Source organism: Oculina patagonica, chromosome 13 (assembly GCF_052425735.1).
Source record: "Oculina patagonica isolate OP01 chromosome 13, crgOcupat, whole genome shotgun sequence".
Taxonomy (NCBI): Eukaryota; Metazoa; Cnidaria; class Anthozoa; order Scleractinia; family Oculinidae; genus Oculina; species Oculina patagonica.
The window spans coordinates 4,452,164-4,477,793 of record NC_135770.1 but is presented as its reverse complement, the minus strand read 5'-3'; the positions used below and the strand labels follow the sequence as shown (position 1 = coordinate 4,477,793).

Here is a 25,630-nt window from a genome sequence, read left to right as displayed (position 1 = left end):
ATACAACTACCATGATTCCCTGCAGGCGTGCGCCATAGAGGGAATCGGGCATTTAGTCGTAATTTATAATCGTTCTGTTTTTGTAAATTTAGTTGTAGAAACAAAAATACCTTGTTGTTGTACTGCGTCAGATGTCACTATACAATTTGACCTCTGCCTCTTTCAGTATTTTTTTAGCTTTTCGTTTACGGTTTTATCTCTCATATTCTTTTGTTTATCTGCCGAGATCATGGCCAATATTTGTTTGAAAAACGTTATAAAAACCCTTTTCGGACAATATTGAAATAATCATCCATGCATTTCATGCATTTAATTAATTTTCTCAACTATGCTTTTGTATATGTTTTTTAAAGACTCTTTCATTAATATAGAGAAAAATCACATGTCACTGAAAAAGGTACTAGAACTACGATCGATCGATCGATCGTACACGCCTTGGCAAAATTAACGTGCAGGTGCAAAAATCAAGAGCCACACAATTGTTTCTTTCTACTGAAGGAAGCACAAACATTTCTATTGTGACAAAAAAATATATTTGTTTCCAGCTATTACCTTATTATAGGAAATTAACGCTTGTGTTAATTAAGGTATTTGAAATTAACGCGACTTAAATTAACGCGAATTAAAGGAAAAATCACTTTCCAATAAAGGAAATTAACGCGAAAGAGGGGGTAACATTTCAAAATGAAGGAAATTAACGCGACGTACACAACAGGATCAAGTATATTTCAACACTTGTAGGCCTATAATCTTAAACGAAAGCAATGTTCGTGGTACTTTTCCCACTTTGAGCGTTCTTCGCAGTATCAATGATAGTGGCAGATAAAATAATGCTTTTTCCTTGGAGTCAAGAACGTCTGGACTATAACGAGAAATTAGGGCCAAAATAACGGAAATTAACGTCATGGAAATTAACGCTCCACTTAATTAACGGTGCGGAAATTAACGTTAACAAAAATTAACGCGACTTAAATTAACGCGAATGTTTGAAAATTGGGGTTAATTTCATGACGCGTTAATTTCCTATAATAAGGTATTTAGCAGTGAATAAGGCACCAAACATTGACTGGTATGATGAAGTCACATGTCACGAGGGTGGCGAGTGTTTACTTGAATAAAACAACGAGGCTACATGGATGAGTGAAAAGAATAATATCTCGTTTAGGAGACAAAGGACAGTTATCTTTCTGTTTACAATGCGAAAAAAGCAATAACTGCCCAAAATACTGCTGCGGTAAACGAGTAATAGCCCTGATAAAAGGTCAGTACGGGAAATATTTCTCAGTTGAATATTTCGACTTATGATACTTGCCGTAAAACGATCGAATATAGTCGGCCATATCTTTAAATTCCTGATAATTATTCTTATTAAAGGATTTTTTACTTAAACCTTAAGAGGTAGTAAAAACGTAATAGTAATTTGCCAGAAACCATATTAAGAGATGATCAACGATAGAACATTTTGAATGGTCTTATATAAATAGACAAATTTATGTATAAATAAATCAATCGAAGGGCTACTTCAACTAAAAATTGTTGCTATTATAATAACAAGTGGTAGAATGTGTTCATGCGTTCGATTCTCAAACGTTTGAAAATACTTGGCTTCACACCAGAGCTCGTAAGTATAATTTAAGTGCACTTGGAACCTACTTTAAGTGTGAAGGGGGTAAAACGTACTTACTTGAACTTTACTTGGTGACCATGGAAACTTTCGTAGTTCGAAGTACACTGCCAAGTATGGTCTACACCACACTTGAGAACGCACTTGACCAATAGGAAATGGAAGCCAAATGAAAGCGGCGTGCAGTGTTGTCACGATTCTGAAGATGATTGACAGCTTGTACCTCAAGTACTATACTTTGTCATCAAGTTTGAAGCCAGATTTCGTAAAATGCGACTTGAGATTTTCAAGTGCAATTGAGTCAAATGCTTACTTGAAACTAACTTAACTTCTAGTGTGAACCCAAGTATTAATGTTGTGCATTGATGCCTACACTTAATTGTACAGGTATATTGACAATCGAATAAGCTGATTCATTTGATGCTGTTAAGCACAAGAGGGGAAACTTGGTGCCACACCACGAATGTTATTTATTTCATTAGGTCCTGTTAGTTTTTGTTTCTTACAAATTACTTTGTCACTGACTTTGTGTGATGACATCAAGCATGGCTCTTGCTAAGTGTAAAAATTTTCTTGTTGTTAAATAAGTCTCTCTGTGTACAATGAGTTTGAATGACGCCAATCGGTTAAGAAATCCAAAACGACCCTTCATTTTTAAAGTTGAGTGATTCCTCTTTTGTTTATCTCGCATAAATGTTGCTTGTTTTCACGGTAGACAAGTCTACGAAGGCTGGAACCTCATCGTTATACATGCTCCTCAAACGCTTTTATTTCTAGAAAGCGTTTTCTATGATAGAATCTCACAGAGATGTAAATGGGCACTCGGAAGAAAACAAGGGGCAAACCACATTTCATGAGGTTCTCCGCTGTCCTCCCGAACTGTGGCGCAAGCTTCGTCAATTTCGCATCTCTGCTCAATTTCTGGTGACAAGACGAAGAACCTTGCGTGGCGTGCCAAGGATATTTGTTTTGCGCAGAGCATTTCTCCTCACTTGGACGTTAACGGTTACTCTGTTTGTGTACCTCAAGTGGTATTTTCCATTGTACTTCACAAGCGCGGTAAACCGCAACAGTTTGGAGGAGTTTAGAAAGGACTGGTGCCGGATGCGCAGAGTTGCGACAGACTGGGAACTACTGAGAAGAACTTGTGAAGGAAACACCAAATTTGGTGTGGATTTACCCGGATGGGAAATCGTAAACAAAACGGACCCCGCCAAGAGTTTTATTCCTAGTATGGACATAAAACCTGCAGGAGAGTTTAGCAGATTCATTATTCAGTCGCAGACCTATACTGGTCAGCCCAAGACTGTAGGAGGCGACGATTGGAGGGTTCTTATATGGGGACCATCTGTGCTTGCACCAACAGTTGTTGATCACGGCAATGGAACGTACGAGGTGCTGTTTCTTATCCTGGAGCCTGGAACCTACTTTGCGTCGATCGTTTTGGATTACTCGTTGTGTGACGGAATGAAAAATCCACCTGATTACTGGTTTATGCTTGGTAAGTTATGATCAATGTACATTAAAGTTTAGAGCGCTTTACAGTTTCTATTGATCTAATAAAATAATAATCGAGATACATTACGCATTGTGATTGGTTTAAAACCATTTACTTTTACTAATAAACGTATAAGTAGCGATTTGGAAAAACAATTTAAATAAAATATGCGATAAAAAACTCGGTAAAAACATCATAAACTCCGTTTAAAAAAATTAAAAAGCGACGACGTTTCGACGTTGGCTTAACGTCATTATCAAGTCAAGAAAGTTGTGAGATAAAAGGTATAAATAATAAAAGAGGACAATAAAAATTAATTAATAAAAGTTGTGAAATAAAAGTTCAATGTTAAACAAAGAGTTTCGCACGTATGTAAATAAGGCAATTAGACATGAAAGACCATCGCAGTTATGTGTACTATTCTCATTCATAATTATGACGCGGAATCCAGAAGTGCGTGGATTACATAACCCCATTTGTTTATAGATAGTTGCGTTAGGTAATGCTTAATCACCACGTGCACAATCGCCGTATTTAAAGATCCCTTGGCTTAGTTTCGGGGCATTTCGAAAGAGATACGCAAGCCGGGCGAATTTTCGACCCTCCCACCTCCCCTTCGGCGACGTAATACACAGCTGTAGTGCTTTCTCACCCAGTCGCTCATTGCCTCTGCCACAATCTTTTCCCATATCTTTCCACGCCGGACAATGAGCGGCATAATTAATGAGTGAGAATGGTATACTACGCAACGTGATGGTCTTTGATAAAATATGCAATAGTATAAATGGTCGCTAGATGAGACGCCACTTAATAATAAAAAGTACCTTCAAAATTAGCTGTTGCAGAGTGCACAGTCAAAGCAGTCATCACCAATCCATTAGCATGCTATCTGCAAAAGTAATTAAATAGCGCAGCAATTTTTGAGAAGCGGCCTAACGTTTCGTAACACATAAATCATCTTTTGCGATTTTCTCCTATCCTACATTAAAGTTTAAAGATCTGGCCCTTGTTGTGCAAAGCACAGTTAATAGTTAGTACTAACAATGTCACGGCAAAGGGTGGATAACGCTATCCACCGGTTAAATCACTATCTAGTGAATTGTGCTGACAAACCATACTACGCTATCCAGTGGATAGTTATTTATCGGGTGGAACTAGTTTCTCTCCTTGTCCATCAGGAAATATCCATGGCAACAGTCAACCCGAAGGATCCTTGGTGGAACGTTATGTCTTTATAAGGACTCCTCTTTGGGAAGGAATACCGCTGACTATAACTGTTCCATCACCGGTTGGGCCCACGAGATACGAAGGTAATGTACAGTTCACATGAAGGTATCTTGGCTGTGTGGCGCTGGTCTTGTACCACAAGGTCCATTCTGTCACTTCTAGACTTGTTTTCGGTTGTCCTCAGATTTCATCCACTGGGTCACGGGATTTGTGATCATATTTTTTCGTCAATGGGCTAACATTATTTTCATACTTCTAGAATTTCTGAGCTATGGACTTGGTAACCCTCCCTCTTGCGGCGAGGATTGCAAGTTTTTATGGGATGGCTTTGGCCGCTGGTCTAACGAAACCTGGAGACCATACGTGAAAGGTACGGTGCATATGAGGCAAAAAGATTCGAGAACGCAAAATCTGGCATATGTATTTCAAAACCCGATACGAATAGAGAAAGGAGAGTAAAAGAGAGAAAAATTGTCATATTGGAAAACATGCAAGTTTTCTCACTGGTCCCCATATTGTACTCACAGTGCTAGCATAATTTTTGTAAGGCAATCATTTAGTGATTATTTTCTTAAATCGTAGTAGCTTTTTCTATGATTGTGTATATATGTTGTGCAGAGAAATTTCGTTCAGTCTTGCCTCCCCAAATGGGTATGTTTGTGTTGTTTATCGAGTGTTATTTAGGACTGAAAATCCCATTACTGGACTTGTTCGATTCGCGTCATTTGCGATCGATTAAATCTTCTCTTTGCCTGCAAGTTTGTAGCGCTGATGACAGCACTGCTGAAACGTGTTAGTTTTGCCATTCACCTGGTTTTCAAGTCTCACTTCGAGCTGCTAAGCAGTATCAATTATCATTAACTTTCTTTCACCCAGAGTGCCTACCCCTGGCACTCTAAGAATAAATTTAACTTAGAAATTAACTGAAATTTATCGATCAGCTGTTGCGTTAATCTTCCCATTCATGTATGTTTCTGTTTTGCAGGATTGTGGATGAAACATTCCCCTAGAAATCGCGAGGGCTTGTTATGGATCTACGGGGATTCAAACGCGGGACGATTCTATCGCTCTATCCGACGAACTCGATTATGCAAAACAGTTTTTCGCGATTGTAAACTTTCTTACAACTGGGTGTACCCAATCATAAACGCTACTGTGGAAAAATATCAAAGAAACTTTCTACCAATAAACATAACACGAGTCTTGGACGCTATAGCAAGGGTTATTCACTTGCCACGGATGGATAATGAGAAGAGCGTAATTCTTCTTAATCACGGGCTGCATTTTATAACGTCAACAAACTTTTCAACATACCGTGAAGTTATCGATGGTATTGTGAATTTGTTTAAAGAGACAAAGGTGAACGACGAAGGAGGAGTAGAATTGAAGTTTAAAGGGAAAATGATATGGAAGACAAACGCCGCCATTCACAGGGAAAGACTAAGGTGGCCGCACATTCACAAGCGGCGTTTTTTGACGCGTCAGGTACAGCAACATTACTATTACTCACTCCTGTCAGTTTAAAGGATGATGATATGAACATGTTACTTCTTCTTATCAAACAGTACATTATTAAGCAGACAGGTAGTGAGAAAAGAAAAGAAAATAATCAGTAAGCATCTCGTTTTTGAATACGGCCCGCAAGAGTCGTGTGCGTGTCATGCGGTTTATAACAAAATTTTGCGGGAAAAATGGATTTATCGGAATGAAAAGTAACCGCTCGGTTTTCACAATGCGAGACGCGCCTGCAGGGAATCATGGTAGTTGTGTTCAAAACTTCGCATACAAGTACCATGATTCCCTGCAGGCCCGCTTCATAGAAGGAACTGGGCAGCATTTGCTATTTTTTCCTTCAAATTTGGCTATACAAATACCGAAATGTTTTTTGTTAAAAAAGTGCTAAAATGTTTTCTCGTTTAGCGAAACGTTTCGGGAATAACCCCTTCATCAGTCGCAAAGTAAAACTTTTAGTTTTTTACTTTGCGACTGATGAAGGGGTTATTCCCGAAACGTTTCGCTAAACGAGAAAACATTTTAGCACTTTTTTAACAAAAAAACATTTCAAAGTACATGAACAAAGTGCTACACAGCAACTTATTATTTTTATCTATTTATACAAATACCAAACCTATCCATGCGTTTGATTGGCTGAAACCAAGAATTAAAAACGTCTGGTAGCCGGCACCTTTGTTACAATAATTTTATATTTTTTTATTGCAATAAAGAAAATTGTAGTGCAAAAATTCTACAAAGAAAAAAAAACAAACAAAAAATTGAGAAACGTTTTCAGAGAAACTGTAAAAATAGTCGTATAGGAACACTTTTTACACCCTTTCAGAAGACCATTGGACTCTGGACCTAATATTAATTTTCTAAATTTGAGATTGCGTAAGCCAACCGGAGAGTGTGAACTATGGTGTATATATCATAAAAATCCTTTTCTATCTTTCAGCGGGTACAACTGTACAATGCGTATGCTACATGGGCCATGTGTAAAGCCGGTATCGAAGTGCTTGACGTGTATCCACTCAGCGCGTCTTTTCCTAACGGGACTGATAATAGCGAGGACCCGTACGACATGGTGCATTACAAGGACCTTGTGTTCAAACCCGCGGAGAAAGTGCTGCTTAAATACTTTAGTCCCTGACGTAGAAAATAAACACGAAGAGATAATGAATAATATCACGAAGTCAGCGGCCCTTCTTAGCTTGCAGAGCCTAGGATTTTCTTTTAAGTTGAATAAAAATCTGTTGCTATTTGGTCAACTGACCCGGAAAACATTTTTCTCCGATTCTTGTGAGATTTATTTTACAAGTGAATCCGTTTTAGCACTGTTTGCCCCGGCAGTAGGTGAACACCAAAATGGACTGTTATAAACTCGAAGTGTTGGGTTGTGTCAGAAAATCCATATTGCGGTGTATATTAAAACTACTTTTCCTATTTATCCCTTTTCATAGGCCGCCACGTTAAAGAAAACTTCTTCACTTAGCTTGTTACAGCTTTGTACAAAAACCGGATCACATAACTGCTTTGATATCGTAAATCCCTATTAGAGTGATTTTGTAGACCTTCTTACATTTATTCCTCTTTGTTAGCTTTTATGTTCGTCTGTTGATATCACATAAAAGAAATTGTCATTTTTGTAAAGTTTATTTTCAAATACTTGATTACAATAAAATCCCCTTTTCACTAGTTCAACTTCTTTTTTTACATAGAGGAGAGTGTGCGTCTTTCCATTCTACTGAAAACTGATTCATATTGTCCTCAGCATGCGATATGCAAGTGTACTAACTGGGTTGCTTGCAAATTTGGGACATGGCACACAAACTGTACACGGACAAAATCCAAGTTCTTTTAAAAAAGAGTCCAATCCACTGATGACCTTCCACTCGAGATTCCACGCATGGGTCGGAAGTGCGATGATACTTCGTGTGTATTATGCAGTGTGTTTCGACCGCTTGGCATATTTTCCTTAAACTAAAGTTGCCTTCTAATTGTGTGGTTATGTTGTCCGTGTGTACCGCTACCAGGCATCAGGACGCTCTACCACTGCTTCTGCTTGTGCTTCACGAGACGCTTGAAAACTAGGCCACTGAATAACCAGACTGTCTTATTCTTGCATTTATAACATACAACATCATGAGTTTCCAAATTATAATGATTGTTTTTTGGCCTTAAGAGACTTAGAAAAAGGTTTTTACGTAGTTTATCTGGCATAATGGAAACGACACCCATTTACAATTTGAAAAATATCTCATTTCCGTTATATCGCATTTCACTATAACAAAAATGTTGTAAGAAAGCTCCAAAGCTCTAACTTAAACTCGACATGCTTGTAAACTCAACCATAAATCTTAGTCGTTCGACATGTTCTCTGTCAACTCACATGGCCGCGTATCTGTGGGGCGGCCCACAAATGCCAGGGACTCCGAAGAGGGAGTCGGTCCTCACAAGTTCAAATTACCACAAAATTCTCAGAACAATCTTTGACGAAAAACGTGACAATCAGTAAAGACAATAAGCATTTTAAACTTCCGACCGAAAGGCTCAGGTTAAATACTTGCTTGTACGCTTGCAATGTGCTTCCAAGGAAATAATTTTTTTTCGATCAATTAACCAAACACTAGTTACTTTAGATTTTCTATAAGAATAGTTAATCCTTTCCTATTTATTTCTGCAAGCTTATTAATCAGTTAATATTTTATCCATCATTGCAAACTGAATAACGTAGCAGTGTCAAGGGGTTCTATTACTCTTTGTATAGAAAATGCAAATAAGTTGAGACCCGCATCACCGGCAAAGTCTTTTGTACTTGAAGTCTTACAAGTAAAAACAAAAGGTAAATATAGGAATATTCAGTAACAGCATCGAAACGTAAACGAAAACTATTTCAAATTACTTACGGGTTCAAATCTTGAACGGCCGAAAAAAAGATAGCTTTTCGCCAATAAAAGATAACGGTAAGAAGACACTTCGTTGGTCAATTAAATGAAGTGGTAATTTGATAAAGTCAATTTTTGCTGACAACAAAGTGACTCAAACAGGTGACGCAAAGTTTCGTCAGAAATCACGTGACACGCTTAGCGGCGGGAGAACAAAAAAAGTTAAATTACCAAAAGCATTTCACGATTATCCGGCGCAGGAACGCTGGGTATTCTATCAACTGATAATACAATCTAAAGCCACTTCAAAGAAAGTAAAGAAGTGGGTTTCAAATGGCTGGGATGCGAAACACAACGACAATACAACGTAACAGATAACTTCGTCGTCGAGGTTATAAGGTAAGCGAGAATTTGACAGGCCATCACTGCGACTTGAACGCTGAACGGCGCTTAATAAACAATGATGAATATTTTAAAATCTAAAAGTATAGTCACTAAGCAATAAGGTTCAAGTTGTAAGGTATGTTGAGATTCGATGTAGCATTCACGTTCGTTCGTTCTGTTGAAAGTCAATTGAATGTGAAATTTTAAAGCGAGAAAATCATATAAGTGAATTATTGTTTGTTAATTCAGACGCACGTGCAAAATAGAACAGGTTACTGGCCAACAGGTTGTTGTTTTCATGTACGGTTGTCTCTTTGAATGAGGTCACATGGTCGTCTCAGGAAATAATTTTCTTTCTTAAGATGGTTTCCGCCCAATATTCGAGCAATACAGGCCAAAATAAAGTTGCCAAAGAGATCTCATGGCATGGTAAAACCTGGTTTTCACTAGCGACGCAAGCACAAACGCAAGCACAAGCGCAAGCACGCAAAAAGGAAAAATTTTGATCCTTGTACTTATGTTTGCCGCAGGCACAAGCACAAGCATCAAAATGCAATGCGCTTTTGCTTTTGCTCGAGTCGAAGCCACTTTCGCGGTGAAATAAGAGCTGTTATCTTGGCGCTTGTGCTTGCGTCGCTAGTGAAAACCAGGCTTAACAGTTAAAGTACAGCTAACAAAAACCTGCCAAAACTTTAGCACTCAACCTGACCCCGCGAGAGAAAAATGGATTTGAAATTATCTACATTTCAGTTAAAACGGACCATTGGTTTCACGCCAGTTCAAAACAAAATGGCGCGCGTTTTGAACATTTTTACGAGGTTCGACTTTTATTAATTTCTTGAGAATGCTTTAGAATTTAATTACGGGATCACTAAGACAAATGAATTTCAGTAAGATCTTTTAAATAGTATGCAAAATGTTGCCGTGCTATGAGCAGATTTTTGGTACTTAATTTTTGCACTCATTGCTCGAACTTTCAGCGGAATCCATCTTAATAATTTTTTGCTGTGATGCGTTTAGATCATATGAGCGGACCCGAGCAAGATGATACAGAGTTCATCACTTCATCTACCGCTGACCACCAAGACGTCGACAGCATGCGCAGGAAAAGATTACTAATTCCATCACTTACGAACACAATTCAAGGAAGAGTACGCAAAGTAGGTACTCTGAGAGGACTTCCACGATTGTTCCTTCTGCGGAGGGCCTTCTGCTTCTACTGGGGCGTTATAATATCGCTATTTATTTACCTTAAATGGTACTATCCGCTATATTTGACCAGCACGGTCAATCGGAATACTTTGGAAGACTTCGGCAGGGACTGGTGCCGAATGCGCAACGCGAGAATAGACTGGGGACGAATTCGAGAACCGTGCGAAGGAAACACGGTCTACGAAGATAATTTACCAGGATGGAATGTAGAAAACAGGACTAACTCAATAAAGAGCTTTGTTAGAACAATGGACATTCAACCTGCTGGACAATTCAGCAGGCTTACAATTCAAACCCAGACCTCCGATGGCCTTCCCAAGTCGGTCGGAGGGGACTACTGGAGAGTTTTTATTTCAGGCCCTACAGGGTTTGCGCCCACGGTATTTGACCTCGGTAATGGGGCGTACGAGATTCTGTTCTTGGTTCTAGAGCCTGGGAACTATTGCCTGTCAGCGGTCTTGGATCATTCCCTTTGTGATGGAATGAAGGACCCCCCTGACTATTGGTTTATTTCAGGTAAGAGAATAGTATTTTGCCGAATACTTTGTGATCCACGTTGAATTTCTCCTTACAAAATTAATGCATTATTAAGCAGGAAGGCGATGAGAAAACTAAAAATCATCGTCTGAAAGCTCTTATAGTGGATGGTATTTCCTTAAAAGCGAAGCCTCGAGCCAAGTGGCCCGTACAGCTGGAGCTTATCCTGGTTTCGATAGCATTAAATGGCTAGGACTATTTCTACTTCGCCCTTAATGAGATGATAGTCTATCGCAGGGTACTCCCCCCACACAGCATTATTTTACCGTTACCCATCTATACACCTGGGTGTAGAACTAGAGAGGCACTGTGAGAGTAAAGTGTCTTGCCTAAGAACACAACGCAGTGATCCCGGCCTGGGCTCGAACCCGGACCGTTTTGATCTGGAGTCCGGCGCGCTAACCGTTAGGCCACCGCGCCTCCCATAGTTTTGCCTTAAAAACAGCAGAAATTATAACCAATCATTTTGGGCTTAGTGCTAGTAAGATGATTGTTAAAGGTAGTAAAAACATTAAAAGTCAATTTGAGACAAAAACAGGCGAAGTAATAATGGTCTAGAGCCTACTCTTCCCAGCAGTTGAAAGCTTGATATAAGCGCAAAATACTCTCGATTGAACATCAAATATTCCTTTTTATTATTTCCAGGCAACACTCACGGAAGCAACCAGCCTCATGGAATTTTGGCGGGGAAGCAAGTTTACTTGATGCAGGCACTGTGGGGCGGTGAACCACTGTGCTTTGATGTGCCCGCGAGCCAAGGTCCACTGAGAAAAGACGGTATAAAACAACAGTTTTGTTGTCTTGAACACTTTCCGTTAAGCAGGAATGACCAGCCGAGTCAGGGCGAACTGCTAGAATAAAAAGAAATAAAAGTGGCTATATTTAGAGAGGAAGCCACATCAGCTCTAGCTGGTTTTCATGCGGGCTCTCTATCCACGTAAAATTGGAATCTGGAAGTGTTGGTTTTTTTGTGGAGGGAGGAAAACCGGAGAACCCGGAGAAAAACCCGCGGAGCAGGGCGAGAACCAACATCAAACTCAACCCACGTATACCGGAGTACCGGGCTGGAATCGAACCTGAGTCACATTGGTGGGAGACGAGCGGTCTCACCACTGCGGCAAACCTGCTCCCCGAATTAAAGTAGAAACAACCATCAGCAGCGAATTTGACTGCCGGTTCAAAAACTAAAACGTTTGGCCGTAATGCGATTTTTTTGTTTTGAAACTGTCAGATGGGTTTACTCTTCGCTCTGATAGGCGACCAAGAATGATAGATGCTCCACACCCTTAATTAAATTCAGTGCTCATAACGTGTCCAATTGACTTTCAAAACTATCTTTTGTCTCTGTAGAATTTTTGAGTTATGGATTTGGACACCCTTCGTACTGTGGCACCAATTGTAAATTTCTATCGGATGGCTTTGGACATTGGACTAACGGGACTTGGGTTCCTCACGCACCAGGTAAAGCTTTATGTCTTCAAATTTGCACGAACATATTTTGCTTACATACCTTTTAATACATTTATACTCAATATGTGTCTTATTAACCAAGCGCGAGGGCCGTACTGGAAGAAATATCACACGTGTCCAAGGTCTTGACAGTACGAATTTAGCACCCAAGGTCCATAAATTAACGGGCCGAAGGTCAGTATTCTCCTAGTAAAAACCCGAGCAAGCTTGGTTAATAAGAGACTTATTACACAATTTTATAATTGAAAAAGAGCTGTAGAAACTTAACAGGGTCCAATACCTGACTCATCCCCAGTCGTCTCTTATGCGAAAATTGCAAGACGCGAAGGATAATTCCTTCCCATGATTCCCTCCGTGTTGAGCAGTCGACTCAAGACCGACTCAAAAGACGACTGGGGACGAGTCAGGTTCAATACCGGCAATAAAGCACTCTGATTGGTTGATTTTAGTTATAAGCCCTCTTAACTTTCATGGTCGTGTAATAAAAGTAGTTACAGTAAATTTGAAAAAAATACTAATGTTTCAGCTGTAACACAACAGTTTGTTTAGGAACTACTTGTTTGTAAAGGGCCATGCATACTATACATATTAAAAAGAGCTGAATCTCTATGTCACCGTTTGTATTTGAGACATGAAGACTCTTGCGCCTTAGGCAAAAAGAATTCTAGATTTATGTAACACGTTTTCTTTTCCTTGATTTCAGAGAGATTATTTAAGAATTCTCCGCGAAACAAACAGGGCACTCTATGGGTTTACGGCGATTCACTGGCGTTGCGATTTTACGATTCTCTTTATTACACGCCCCTCTGCGGAGAAATCTTCAAAACCTGCAATCTCACATACAGTTGGGTGTATAACATGCTGGAGCCGGTGGAAATTGAAAAATACAAGAGGAATTATCGTGACTTTGATTCTTCACGGGTCCTGCAAGAAATTAGCGATGTCCTTTATCTCCCGGAAATGAACGAACATAGTGTTATCATTCTGAACTGTGGATTACATTATGTTTCTGCGTTGAAATTTGCAACTTATCGAAAGCTTATCGATGACATTATTAACTTGTTTAAAGAGACTTGGGAAAATGAAGATGGCGCGGTTGAGCTGAAGTTTAAAGGAAAGTTGATTTGGAAAACCACGACGGCTATTCACCGGGAGAGGTTTTTGTATCACAATCATCCCAGCCCGCGATTCTTGACTCTTCAGGTAATGTAATCAGCGGTTTTATTTGGTGACGCATGCTCACGCTGATGCGTTTCCATTTTATACTCGTTCCTTCAGCCGGTGTGGGAGGCGCGGTGTATAATGGTTAGTGCACTGGACTCTGGATCGAGTGGTCCAGAGTTCAAGCCCCGACCGGGGCCAGTGCGTTGTGTTCTTGAGCACTGATACTTAACTTTCATAGTGCCCCTTCACACCTAGGTATATAAGTGAGTACCGGCAAATTAAATAAATGTTGGAGGGTAACCCTGCGATGGACTAGCATCCCATCCAGGGGGAGTAGAAATACTCGTAGTCGCTTCATGCTACTACAACCGGGATAAGCTCCGGCCTGATGGGCCACTAGGCCCGAATGCAGACTCTACTTACCTAAGCCGGAGCGTTTTGGCCAGAGGTGAACACAACGTTCACCTCTTTCTTTAATAGCTACAATTCATTTGCGCACGCCGATTAAGGACACGCCCTGATTATTTGTCAGTGTGTTCACACCCACTTATTATCTCTCGCGCAGCTCCATGAAAAGTTTTAAATTTATACTAAAAGCTGTCCAGCTAGTAATCATTAGTTAAATTGAAATGGGCACTGTTCCCCCAAACTGCGGTCTTGTACACTGCACACAACAACTGACGCACAGGGAAGGACAGGACATGTTCTCATTTCGTGCAATACTGCGTTTTATGCTGCACCTCGTGTCCAGGTCTTTACTCTTGGTTTTACTTAGAGACCCCACTACATTACTAATCCTGGCAACTTACGCGGTTGAAGCCCAGTAAATGATCTTGATTGCCATGGGTCTCTTGTGGCTCATTTGTTGGAGGAACATTGGTTATGCTACTCTCTCAAGTGCGGTCTTTGTTCCTCCTCGAGTAGAGACGGCTAGACGCGTGAGTGGTCGATCGTGTCTGCGACGTAATATAAATTTAATTCATGTGTCGTTACTACGTCATCAAATACATATTTTCTCGCGCCAAATCTGGCCAAGCTACCTTTCGCGCTGAAAAGGCAAAGGGCCGCTCAGTTAAACACCATACACATTAACCTTTCCAACAATTGAATTCAACTTTAATGAACGAAGTAAATTCCTAGGATGAAATAAAATATATGGCAACAGAACAAGTTACCGAAGAAAACCGAAGAAATATAGGAAATACAAAACAAGCAATGAACAAAACGGCTTCCCAAATGCTGGAAAACGGGGTTTAGGGAACCAAAAATTAACGCACGCACTAAACGATGGTAAAAAACTAACGCGAATGAATACGAAAAACTTAACTTGAAATCTACATTACAAAATTTACATACGAAACTGAAATAAAAGCGTGCAATAGGGTTGAAAAAACTTTAACATATTCGGAACAAAAGACAAAAGAAAAAATGAAATAGCCGCAACACGCGCAATCAACACTGTAGACTAGATTTCCGCTGCTGTCTAGAGTCCAGTCGTTGTTCGAACAGCGGCACAAAATCGAGCCTATGCTTGTGCGTCGGATCATGGGTTCGACTCCCCCCAGGAATTGAATTTACCACTTTTTTTGTAGTCGCATGCTCGTGACAATCTAAATGCAATTACTTACTATCATTGTTTTAATTTAATCCAATTGCTTATAAGATCTTTTTTCATCCCTCTTCAGCGCATACATCTTTACAATGCGTACGCCATTTGGGCCATGTGTAACGCTGGATTTGAAATCTTGGACGTCTTCCCGATGAGCGCGTCATATCCCGAAGGAACCGATAGCAGTAGTGACCCGTACGATGCAGTACATTTCAAAAGAACTGTCTTCAAACCCGCTGAACAACTTCTGTATGAGTACTTCAGTCCTTACGCTGATGAACCGAAGAAACACAGATTGTACCATTCTTTATTTGGAAATAAAACTACTTCCCAGTTGTAAGCATAGAGCACAGGTCGATTCACTCTATCCCTTCAGTCCGGTCTCTCGATCCTGTTTCTCCGCTCTTTGCCTGTGCGACAAATTCGTATTTTGCAATGACCTATTCACAGAGCTGGCTCCCCATCCATATTCTGCAGATCAGATTGGAATTTAAAAAGCGGAGAAATAGGGACAAAGGTCTGGGCGAGCTGGCACATTCCACGTGTACTTTCGACTTGCTTTACTGTAGGATTGTTTATGAAAATGTAAATAAAAAAATATCACGATGACATTTGAGCGTCTTTCCTCATAAGAAAATAAATAAAAGAATGGAGGAAAGAGGGAAAGAAAGAAACACTGTATTTGACCGCGTAAGGTTTCACTTCAGGTTTTCATAGAGACATAAACAGTCCAGATATGTTAGATTGCTGAAAAAAATACGATTGCTTTTTCCCTTAATTATGCCGTCATTAACAGATTTCGGGCGCTGAAAATACAGTTAGTTAGTCTAGCTTTTTGGAAAAAGGTGCTTTCCAACAGATGGAGGAATGCAGTGGAATGAGAAGAGAAACGTTAAAAATAAGTCAAATAAAAGAAAACAGGGCACTTTGTGCCATCTTTTGCCTTGAGTGGCGGTTTTGTTCCAGAACAATTTATTTGTCTTTTGCCCTTTTGGTATGCGCATTCCAAAAACAACAACAACAACAAACAAACGAGAAAAAACAAATAAACAAACAACGAAACAAAAGAAAAGAAAAGCAAAAACAATAACAGAATGATAGCTGGAGCGGGGCAGAGGAGACGAACCGTGAAATTGTTCTAACTTTGAGGCACATTACGTCATCCATTCTTGATACAATAACACAATCAATGTTCTTCTATCCACCTCATTGCCTGTGGTACAAAAGTCAGTGCTCATGATAGCATATATAATAAAAGAGGTCACGAAGGTGTAGATTAAAAGCAATTTAGCTGGCCGCTCATGCGAATTGCTTCATACTTCACGCGAACTCATTAGAAGGCTTAAGATTACGAGGTAAGTTTAAAATACTTCAGGTTTAAACTGTTAGAGGAATTCTGTCAACAAACGTAAATTGTTATGCCATCAAACGCAAAATTTTCCCCGAGGAGTTTTCAAATACGAGATACTTAGATTTTTCGGATCTGCTTGAGTGTAAGTTTGCGATCAAGTCAGTAAAGTTGTTGAAGACAGAAAGCTATGTTTTAAAACAAAATGAAATGAACTTAAATCTTTCAGTCCAGTATGTTTCGTTTAAAAGACTTTATTTGAATGGGATGTATGTGCTAAGAGCTACAACTTTTTAAAATTAACGAGCCTCCTTGAACAGAGTTCTTCGCTGTGTAACTTAACGTGAATTTTGTTCGACGTTGTTCGCTTAGTTATTGTTGCTAAATGCATGCCATGCGTTGCACAGCAATTGGAACAAAAGTTGCTCTTTTATTAAAGATTAGCTGTCAAACTTAAAAGAAAACAAACAATCGTGAAGATATTTTTGGAGCCTTCATAGAAACAACTAAAACATAAACATTGCATTTGTGATGTTTAATTTGAGGTAACCATAGAAACAGAAATTAAAATGTATAAACAAATTAATTTAATCGAAAACGAATACGGAAAAACTCGCTATAAAATGAGCTAGAAACAATAACAAAAAGAAAATTGTGATCAAAAGAAGCACTGATTGACCAAACGAAAACGAAAATGGTTCATGTTTAAATGGCGCAACCGAGAGCGAGAAAAAAAAAACAAAGATTCGGTGGTTGGCTCAAAAACAATTTAAATTTTTAATGTGATTTAGTCATGGCCAGGCACCCTCGGGGCATGCAGAATCTTTAAACATTCACGAGCAATAGCTTTATTCTTTAATGTTTGTTTATTGTATTTTTTCCCATTTTTCTTTTATCATTGCTATTTTGTGTTTGCTGTTTAATAACAAAGTGCCTTGTTTCTCGGCCAGTAGTGATTTTCGATGCATGAATGTACGTGCGTCGGGTGTTTTAATGACAGTCTCAAATACAATAATGGTATCATAACCGGAACTACGCAATGATTTTGACAACAATTGCAATTAAAGGAAAAGTGTCACGACATCATGTTTAGTAACTTTTTGTGAGTATTAACATTACAATCACATCAAACCTAAAATAAAGTAGAAAAACACTCAAGAGATGATAATAAAACAAAAAGTAACACGGGTTACAAACGACAAACTTGAAAAGTTTAGCTAAACTTTTTAAGATGTCTTATCTGTGAAGTATATTTTTTATAAACAGTTCGAATGCAAAAAGTGCCGAGAAGTGATTTGATAACTTTGTATAAACAGAATAACGAAAACACAAAGAAAACAGAGAGCTCATAAATGAAATGAAAATCAGTACTGAGTGGCATGGATGATAAAATAAATCAACGCAAAACTTCTTGGCCACTTGTCAGGTTATCATATTAAGGTGAAATGGCACCAAAAATGCGTACCAAATCATTCGATAAAAAGCCATTTTTTGAAACCCTGCTGTAAATACTTTGAAATAACATTGCTAACTTCGTTCAGTTCGAAATACGCGAATGACAACTCCGGTCACGCTATATCAAGCGATTTGCCCTTCGCAGACACATATTGTCCAACACGGTTTACCATTTCTTTAGCGTCAAGATGGGATGCGGAGGAAGCAAAGCTATTCCACATCAAAGGCAACAACCAGAGGGAAGGGCGACTGAAAACACGCCTGCATCACAAGATCGCCAAGAAACAGATAATAAACCAGATACTACGGTAAACGATGTCAAATGTCAGGTCACTAAAGAGCAGATTGGATTGGTGAAGGAGACTTGGGGACTGGTGAAGGATGATCTTGAACAAATTGGAGTTGAGTTCTATGTTAGGTGAGACATAAGAACTGTTGTTTTGTGGAAAATCGTTTAAAGCTACTCTCGGTGGTAATAAGCTAAGAAGCCCAGAAAAAGCATTTTCAATAACTGTAGTCTATTTTTTTACGAATGCTATATTTTATTGTTGACCGAGGGGGTAGTCTCCAATCCACACTCCCATTTTTAGCACTTCACCTTAAATTTTCGAAAATTTAAGGTGGCTCTGAACCCTAAGAGTTTTTTAAAACTTTGCAAAAAGTTGTAGCTTAACATGCTGATCATTGATTTCATCATAAAAATGGGGGTCACCGTACACGTGCTCGTTCTTGAGTCAGGATAAGCACTTGAAGCGAAAATTAAGGCTTTGTAACAGGTTAGGGACGGACCATTATTTTCTTGGGGGGGGGGGGATGAAAAATTTTCGTCTGCAAACTTTTTTTTTTTTTAGTTTATGCACCTCTGCAAACATTTTTACTATTTTTTATTATACATATCGTTCTTGCAAACAATTTATTTTGTCTTTCCAGGCCCTGCAAACAATTTTTTCAATATTTTTCACCCCCCCCCCCTCCAAAAAAATAATGGTCCGTCCCTTATACCGTACCTATGGTAACTTGTAATGTCAAAAAAATAATCATAACTTGTTTACCAGTGATTTGGCATCTGTTTTACACCGAAACTGTTGAATCTACTGAAAAGGAGTTGTAGTATTGATCTGTCAAAGTTAGGGTGCTGAAAAATGTAGGAAACTGTTTTGAGAGCCTCCTTTAAGAAGCACCAATGTATCCGCAGCTGCACCCCCAGTGAAAGAACATCTCTCATACTCATTCTTATGGAAGTTGAAGGTTCGATACTAAGAAACTTTTATATTGCCTTCTTTTGGTCAGCCTGTTCAAAGAGGATCCACACCTTGTACAATTGTTTCCATATATGGACGATCAATCGACTCATTACGTCATGAGAATCGACGATCGAGTAAAGAGGAAGGGACTGGTAACCATGCAACATGTCGACATGGCTGTGGCATCATTAAAGGATCCAGGATCCCGTGTTCATTATCAGAAATTGTCGACTTTCTGTCCCAGAAAATCAAAGGTATGCGGTTATGTCGCAGAATGGCTAAGGGGTATGGCCAACGTCAATAGTGTCAGTTTTCAAGATGAAGGATCATGGGCGTAAATAAACAAGCTCTGCATTCTTTTCCCGCGCGCGTTTTCAGATTTTCATTCAGAGGAACAAGTGCCGTTTTGGCAAATCTTCGTTAAAGCACTCGTAAAGATTCCTATTTTTAATATCCAAACAAGAAAGAGTGCGGATACTGGAGGCGGTAGTCCGAAATCAGTTGCTCAGCAACATCGAGACTTCAACTGCGGGCTCAATCCAGTCCCAGCCATCAGTTGGTATTTGTTGCCCCTATTGTTTTCATAAGTTGGTATTTTTAAACCAAATTAATTCAAAGTCCACAAAAAGTGTGGGATAATGTAGGGGATACTGAAAACTTGCTTTATAGTACATCTATGGCCATCAAAATTTGATAAATAAAATCTTCTATCATGTTTTAAATCTAACTGAAGTGTATAAAGGAACGTTCTTGTTGTTTGCGCTCGCTATAGAAGGAAAGATATAGTTTGGAAACATTTCTCAACGTAATCTACGTTAAAAGAGTAATCATCTGGTGATATTCTTTGAGTAAAAGAAGAGGTCGAAGAAGACTATTATTGGTTTACCAATCCTGTTTTAAACTTAAAGTTTCAAGTTGTCTTCGTACTGTATTTTGTTTTCTTTCAGTCGGTCGGAGCGGCGTTTCTTCGCACGCTTGAAAAGCGCCTGGGTAACAAGTTTACAAAAAAAGTGAAAGAAGCGTGGACTGCTGTTTACGGGCTTGTGGCGGAGAATCGCGACGGAGAGATTACTGAAGAACAGATTACACTGGTTCAGGAGTCTTGGGGACTTGTGAAGGATGACCTTGAACAAATGAGAGTCGAGTTTTACGTGAGGTAAGACAAAAGAACTAACGGCGTTTAGGGCAGCTTAAATAAAAGAATCTTAAAAGTGTTTAAAAAAGTCGTGGTCTAAACAGAGTGTAAACCAATAGCCACACATCGTTACATCACTCTAAACGTTCACAGACGTAAGCTTTGTACGGTCTCGCCGCGTTAGAATGATACAAATTCGTTTTCCCTTAGTGGTGGCTTGAAGAGACTCACGTCACTGACATTCAGCCACTGATAAACAAAGTGTACCTCGAATTTGCTTAAATAAACAGTTGAACATGAATTCCTCTCGGTAATAAGAAGTCCCCCACCTCTCCGGCTTTTCATATTTACCCGAGCAAACAGGGTATGCCTAGCTGACAAATGCAAACTGGCCCAAAATCTCAACTGAATAATCCTACCTTTGGCTTATCTTCCTTTAATACTGACAACCGATAAACGACCAAACGTTTAACAAACAACTAACAAATGGCCCAGACGTTTCAATTGATAAATCGCACCCTTAGCTCATTATCTTTACTGATAACCGATAAACGACCAAAATTGCATTTGATGTTTATACCTACTCAGCCAGTCTCGCCACCAACGAAGGGCCTTCGGAACATGCATGGACGATAAAATTTTGACCTCTCCATGCCTATAATAGATGTTCTATACTAAGTTATCTCTTTTCTCCTCTTCGTGTCTTCTTCCGTTCAGCCTGTTCAAAGAGGATCCAGAGCATCTAAAACTGTTTCCATATATGGACGATCAGTCGACTCATTACGTCATGAAAATCGACGATCGAGTGAAGAGAAAGGGACTGGTAACCATGCAACATGTCGACATGGCCGTGGCGTCATTAAAGGATCCAGACTCCCGCGTTCATTATCAGAAATCATCGACTTTCTGTCCCCGCAAATCAAAGGTATGCGGTCTTCATGCACTGTCGAATGGGTATGCTCATTGGTATAAAAAAAAAGATACTACGCCAAGGATAGATCCTTGGCGCAGTCCAAATGGCTCGTGGTCTCTGTTGACGAGAATGGATGCAGATCATGAAAGTAACAACATTTAATTTTCTTTTTTTCCGACCGTTTAAGGTTTATTGACAATTTTTCAGTGAGACAGTATCACGATCTGCGGGAAAATAGATAGAACAATGTGTAGGGATTGGGATTGAGAACAACCAGAAACCCATAAGGGTTGAAACTTGGAACTCCCTATGATTCGCATTGTACAAAGCGTTTGCACATTCGTTTACACTAAGTACCATATTTGGAAAATCACGAGAGACAGTTGACCAATCAAAATTACTATATTTGGATTAAATTCACAGCGCGCGCTAGCTCACGCTCGATGGCGTAATCTTGTTTTTGAACAAGCTTGGCTGAATAAAGTTAAATTTGGTTAAATTCTCTTGCTTCATTTTCATGAAGTAGTCGGTAAAACTTTGCTTTGATACACTTAATGAATTTCTTCAGTTTTTTTTACAAGAAATTTACGGCGTTTAGGTCGAAATTCAAGCAACTTACCGCAAAACCAAACATTCTGTTGCGTGTTCCATAACGTGTGCAAAGCATTCGCGAACTCTTCATGTTTCCAAATATGGTACTTGGCAAAACTGAATATTCAAACGCTGTGTGCGCGCTTTACACGTTTCAACCCTTATGGGTTTCTGGAACAACCTAAAAAAAGTATGTCACAAAAGGGTACGTTCCATCCCATGTTCTGTGCAGAATTTGAAAGAAATTTTATATAGATGCGTTTTAATTAATGACGCAAAGTCCAAAAGAAATTATAACCTTCAGCTGTTGTTCTTGATTTTTATTACGTCAAAGAATGGCCTTTTTCGAGAGCCTTGTTGGGTTGTTGCTTGCTCGCGCCGCAGAGGGATTAGGCTAGTTTTGATTTCGTTTTGATATGCCCCCCCTCCCCCACTCTGTTTAGTGCTGTAAGTTGGAAGCATTCTCGCGGAAAAGGACGATGATCGAAAAAACCCAGTTTAATTGTATTTCAAGTTTTCAAGTCGTATTATCTGTCTTATCGCCAGCTGACTTTTTTTTCAGTCGGTCGGAGCTGCGTTTCTTCACACGCTTAATAAGCACCTGGGAAAGAAGTTTACACCAAAAGTGAAAGAAGCGTGGACTGCTGTTTACGGGCTTGTGGCGGAGAATAGCGACGGAGAGGTTACTGAAGAACAGATTGCATTGGTTCAGGAGACTTGGGGACTGGTGAAGAATGACCTTGAACAAATGGGAGTCGAGTTTTATGCCAGGTAGGAGAAAAAACTTCATGCCTGCTTAATCTTTTTCTAGGTGCCAAAAAGCCCTAACATCTCCTAAAATATAATCCCGAGCTTAGTTTAGAAAAGGTCCCAACTAAACGAACCTCTAGTAAGTGTAAACACCCCATATTGTAAGAAAGAATATGGGAGACGTGGTGGCTTAATGGTTAGCGCACTGGACTTCGGAGAGGGCGGTCCGGATTCGAGCCCTGTGCGAGGTCATTGTGTTGTGTTCTTTGGCAAGACGCTTTACTCTCATGCTGCCTCTCGCCATCCAGGTGTATAAATGGGTCCCGAAAAACTAATGCTGGGAATAACCCTGCGATGGACTAGCATCCCATCCAGGGGGGGGGGGGGGGAGTAGAAATACTTCTAGTCGCTTAATGCTACATAAACCGGGATAAGTTCCGGCGACCGGCATGGGCCATTTAGCTCGATGCAAACTTTTACTAAAAAAGAATGCTAAGATACTAAGACTATCAGCTAATTTCCATACTTCTGTCCAGGTTGTTTAAAGAGGATCCAGAACTTCTAAAACAGTTTCCATATATGGACGATCAATCGACGCATTACGTCATGAGAATCGACGATCGAGTAAAGAGGAAGGGACTGGTAACCATGCAACATGTTGACATGGCCGTGGAATCACTTGATGATCTAGACTCTCAGGTTCACTATCAGAAATTATCAACTTTCTGCCCCCGCAAACTAAAGGTATGCGGTTTTACACTATGGGTATGGGGTATGCTCATGGTCATCGAATTCGTGCATTTGTAAGATAGCAAATCATAGAAGAGGGAGGCGCGGTGGCCTGATGGTTAGCGCGTCGGACTCCGGAGAGAACGTTCCAGGTTCGAGCACTGGCCGGGGTCACTGTGTTGTGTTCTTGCGCAAAACACTTTACTCTCATAGTTTCTCTCCACCCAGGTGTATAAATGGGTACCGGCGAAATAATGCTGGGGAGGGGGGGGGGGGGGTACCGTGCGATGGACTAGCATCCCATCCAGGGGGAGTAGAAACACTCCTAGCTGCTTAGTGCTACAGAAACCGGGATAAGCTCCGGCAGTATGCGCCACTTTTGGCTCGAAGCTTCCTTTTTAAATCAGAGAAGGAAATATACTAGTTGACTGTTTGCTATCTTTCCAACAAACCTTCAGTTAGTTATCAAGTTTAAAATTGATAAGTAAACTTGTTGTCAAGTATTCAAAGTTTACAAAGCAAGAGACTAGTCAGAATCGAGAAACAAAGTTTGCAGCAATTGGCTGAGATATTTTACGTTTTTCTTGATTTTTAACAATATCATGTAGGCTAGCTTCTGTTTTATGCACCTCCAGTTGTCTTATCCGCAATATTTTTATATTTTTATTTTTGCAGTCGGTCGGAGCCGCCTTAATTCGCACGCTTGAAAAGCACCTGGGAAAGAAGTTTACAACAAAAGCGAAAGAAGCGTGGACTGCTCTTTACAAGATGATGACAGAAACAGCGAAAGCGGGAGCCAAGAAAGTTGTCTTTTCTTAAAAAATGAGAGAATGTTCCACTTATATCGAACTTGTATCGAGGTCGCATGTTAACCATTCAATCATTTTATCATTTCATTATTTAACCGCAGAAACAAACTTCAGTAACTAGATAGAAACTGAATTCTCACCACGGCTGCATTTGCTAGTAAATTACCTATTTGCCCTAAAAAGTGGCTCAGTAGTTTGCGGTCATATGCTTTCGGTCCCCAGCGAATTAACCGTCACGCGACTTCAAACGAGGCGTGGTGGCCTTATGGTTAGTGGGGTGGATGAAATCTTGATCGAGCGGTCATGGTTCGAACCTGGTCGAGAAAATTGCGTTCTCATGTGAGCAAAATGGTTTATTAATAAATGGTGGCAAATTATTGACTGGGGATACCTGACAAAAACGTTGTCTGGTGTGACTTGCGATAGAGCAGTTTTCAATTGAGTGTCGTAAAACCAAAACCAAAGTAATTACTCTAGCCAATCATAAAGGACACAGACAATCCAGTGAACCAATCAAAACTCGAAGCAAATACATGTAGCCGACACGAAGCGCGGGAAAACGTGCGCGAGCGAGTCACGATTGGTTTTGGTTTTAGTTCTGATTGGCTGAGAAAGTGGCGCAAGATTTTTAAGCCAATCACTAAGCGTAGCAATGCAAAACCAAAGCAAACGCAATTTACTTTCGACTCTCAAGTGAAAACTGCTCTAGCAGACTATCATCCCAACCACTCAGGGCTACGTGCACCATGATGAATTCGATTCGTCTGTTTGGGCCACTAGGCCCTCCTAATTCCGTACATTACATCGGAACAGACTTTAACCTTGTCATTCCTAAATACATTTAAATGGAGACAAAGAGCATTATAACCTTACATGTTGAGCAATGTAACTTAAGTAAGTTTATTTACTGTGTAAACTTTAGATTTGTTGCTGAGGAAGCTGAATTTGCACTTCGACGATTAACACCTATAACTTTCTCTCGCATGATTTTGTCGTCACCTTGACTGAAAGGCACTGAATAACTTTATCTCGGCGGTTTTGTACTTTTATCTATCTAGAAACGTCTTAGACGAATAATACATCTTTTATGAGTCTTACTGAAGCATAAAGTTTTTAAGCTGGATTCTTTGACGTTTAAGTGATCTTGACGTCAAAACTTTCCAATATCGCGTGCCATTGGTTGGGTAGTCAGGCTGTGTGCAAACAATATAAGCAAACAAAGGCCTCCTCTGGAACCCAAAATCACCCAAAATCGCCTAAAGTCGCCCAAAGTCGCCTAAAGTCGCCCAAAGTCGCTCTAAGTATAGATATTTTCTGTAACAATGCTTTTTGGTGTACCAGGATGATTCCCATGTACATGTATACAACAACTCTACTTAGGTCGGTCACCTAAAATTGCCTAAAAGGTCACCTAAAATTGCCTAAAGTCGCTCAAAATCGCCCAAAGTCGCCCCAAATCGCCTTAAATCGCCATAATCGCCCGTAATTTTGGACAAAATGAGCTAAAATCGCCTAAAGTCGCCTTAAGTCGCCCAAAGTTACGGCGACT

At 39.9% G+C, this 25,630-nt stretch overlaps 3 protein-coding genes across 4 annotated transcripts; all 3 read left to right on the top strand.

The window, feature by feature from the left end:
- The first annotated feature begins 103 nt into the window (after positions 1-103).
- Positions 104-7,361, top strand: LOC144635913 (uncharacterized). 2 transcript variants are annotated; one of them, XM_078495029.1, is made up of 6 exons: positions 104-1,261; positions 2,402-3,125; positions 4,301-4,432; positions 4,609-4,719; positions 5,335-5,834; positions 6,802-7,361. In XM_078495029.1, exons 2-6 carry the CDS (start codon positions 2,414-2,416, stop codon positions 6,994-6,996), a joined length of 1,650 nt encoding a protein of 549 aa, XP_078351155.1. In that variant the 5' UTR covers positions 104-1,261; positions 2,402-2,413; the 3' UTR covers positions 6,997-7,361. The 2 variants fall into 2 exon arrangements, with proteins under 2 accessions (XP_078351155.1, XP_078351154.1); XM_078495028.1 differs by having other exon boundaries at positions 2,340-3,125.
- A 1,597-nt stretch (positions 7,362-8,958) lies between these two features.
- On the top strand, positions 8,959-15,457 carry LOC144635910 (uncharacterized). The gene is made up of 6 exons (XM_078495026.1): positions 8,959-9,130; positions 10,136-10,843; positions 11,510-11,641; positions 12,215-12,325; positions 13,038-13,537; positions 15,184-15,457. The coding sequence occupies exons 2-6, from the start codon at positions 10,141-10,143 to the stop codon at positions 15,445-15,447; spliced, it is 1,710 nt and encodes a 569-aa protein (XP_078351152.1). The 5' UTR covers positions 8,959-9,130; positions 10,136-10,140; the 3' UTR covers positions 15,448-15,457.
- A 925-nt stretch (positions 15,458-16,382) lies between these two features.
- LOC144635922 (uncharacterized) lies at positions 16,383-25,130 on the top strand. Its single transcript, XM_078495041.1, has 8 exons — positions 16,383-16,462; positions 18,092-18,328; positions 19,201-19,408; positions 20,102-20,310; positions 21,007-21,214; positions 22,356-22,564; positions 23,080-23,287; positions 23,948-25,130. The coding sequence occupies exons 2-8, from the start codon at positions 18,099-18,101 to the stop codon at positions 24,089-24,091; spliced, it is 1,416 nt and encodes a 471-aa protein (XP_078351167.1). The 5' UTR covers positions 16,383-16,462; positions 18,092-18,098; the 3' UTR covers positions 24,092-25,130.
- The last annotated feature ends 500 nt before the right edge of the window (positions 25,131-25,630 follow it).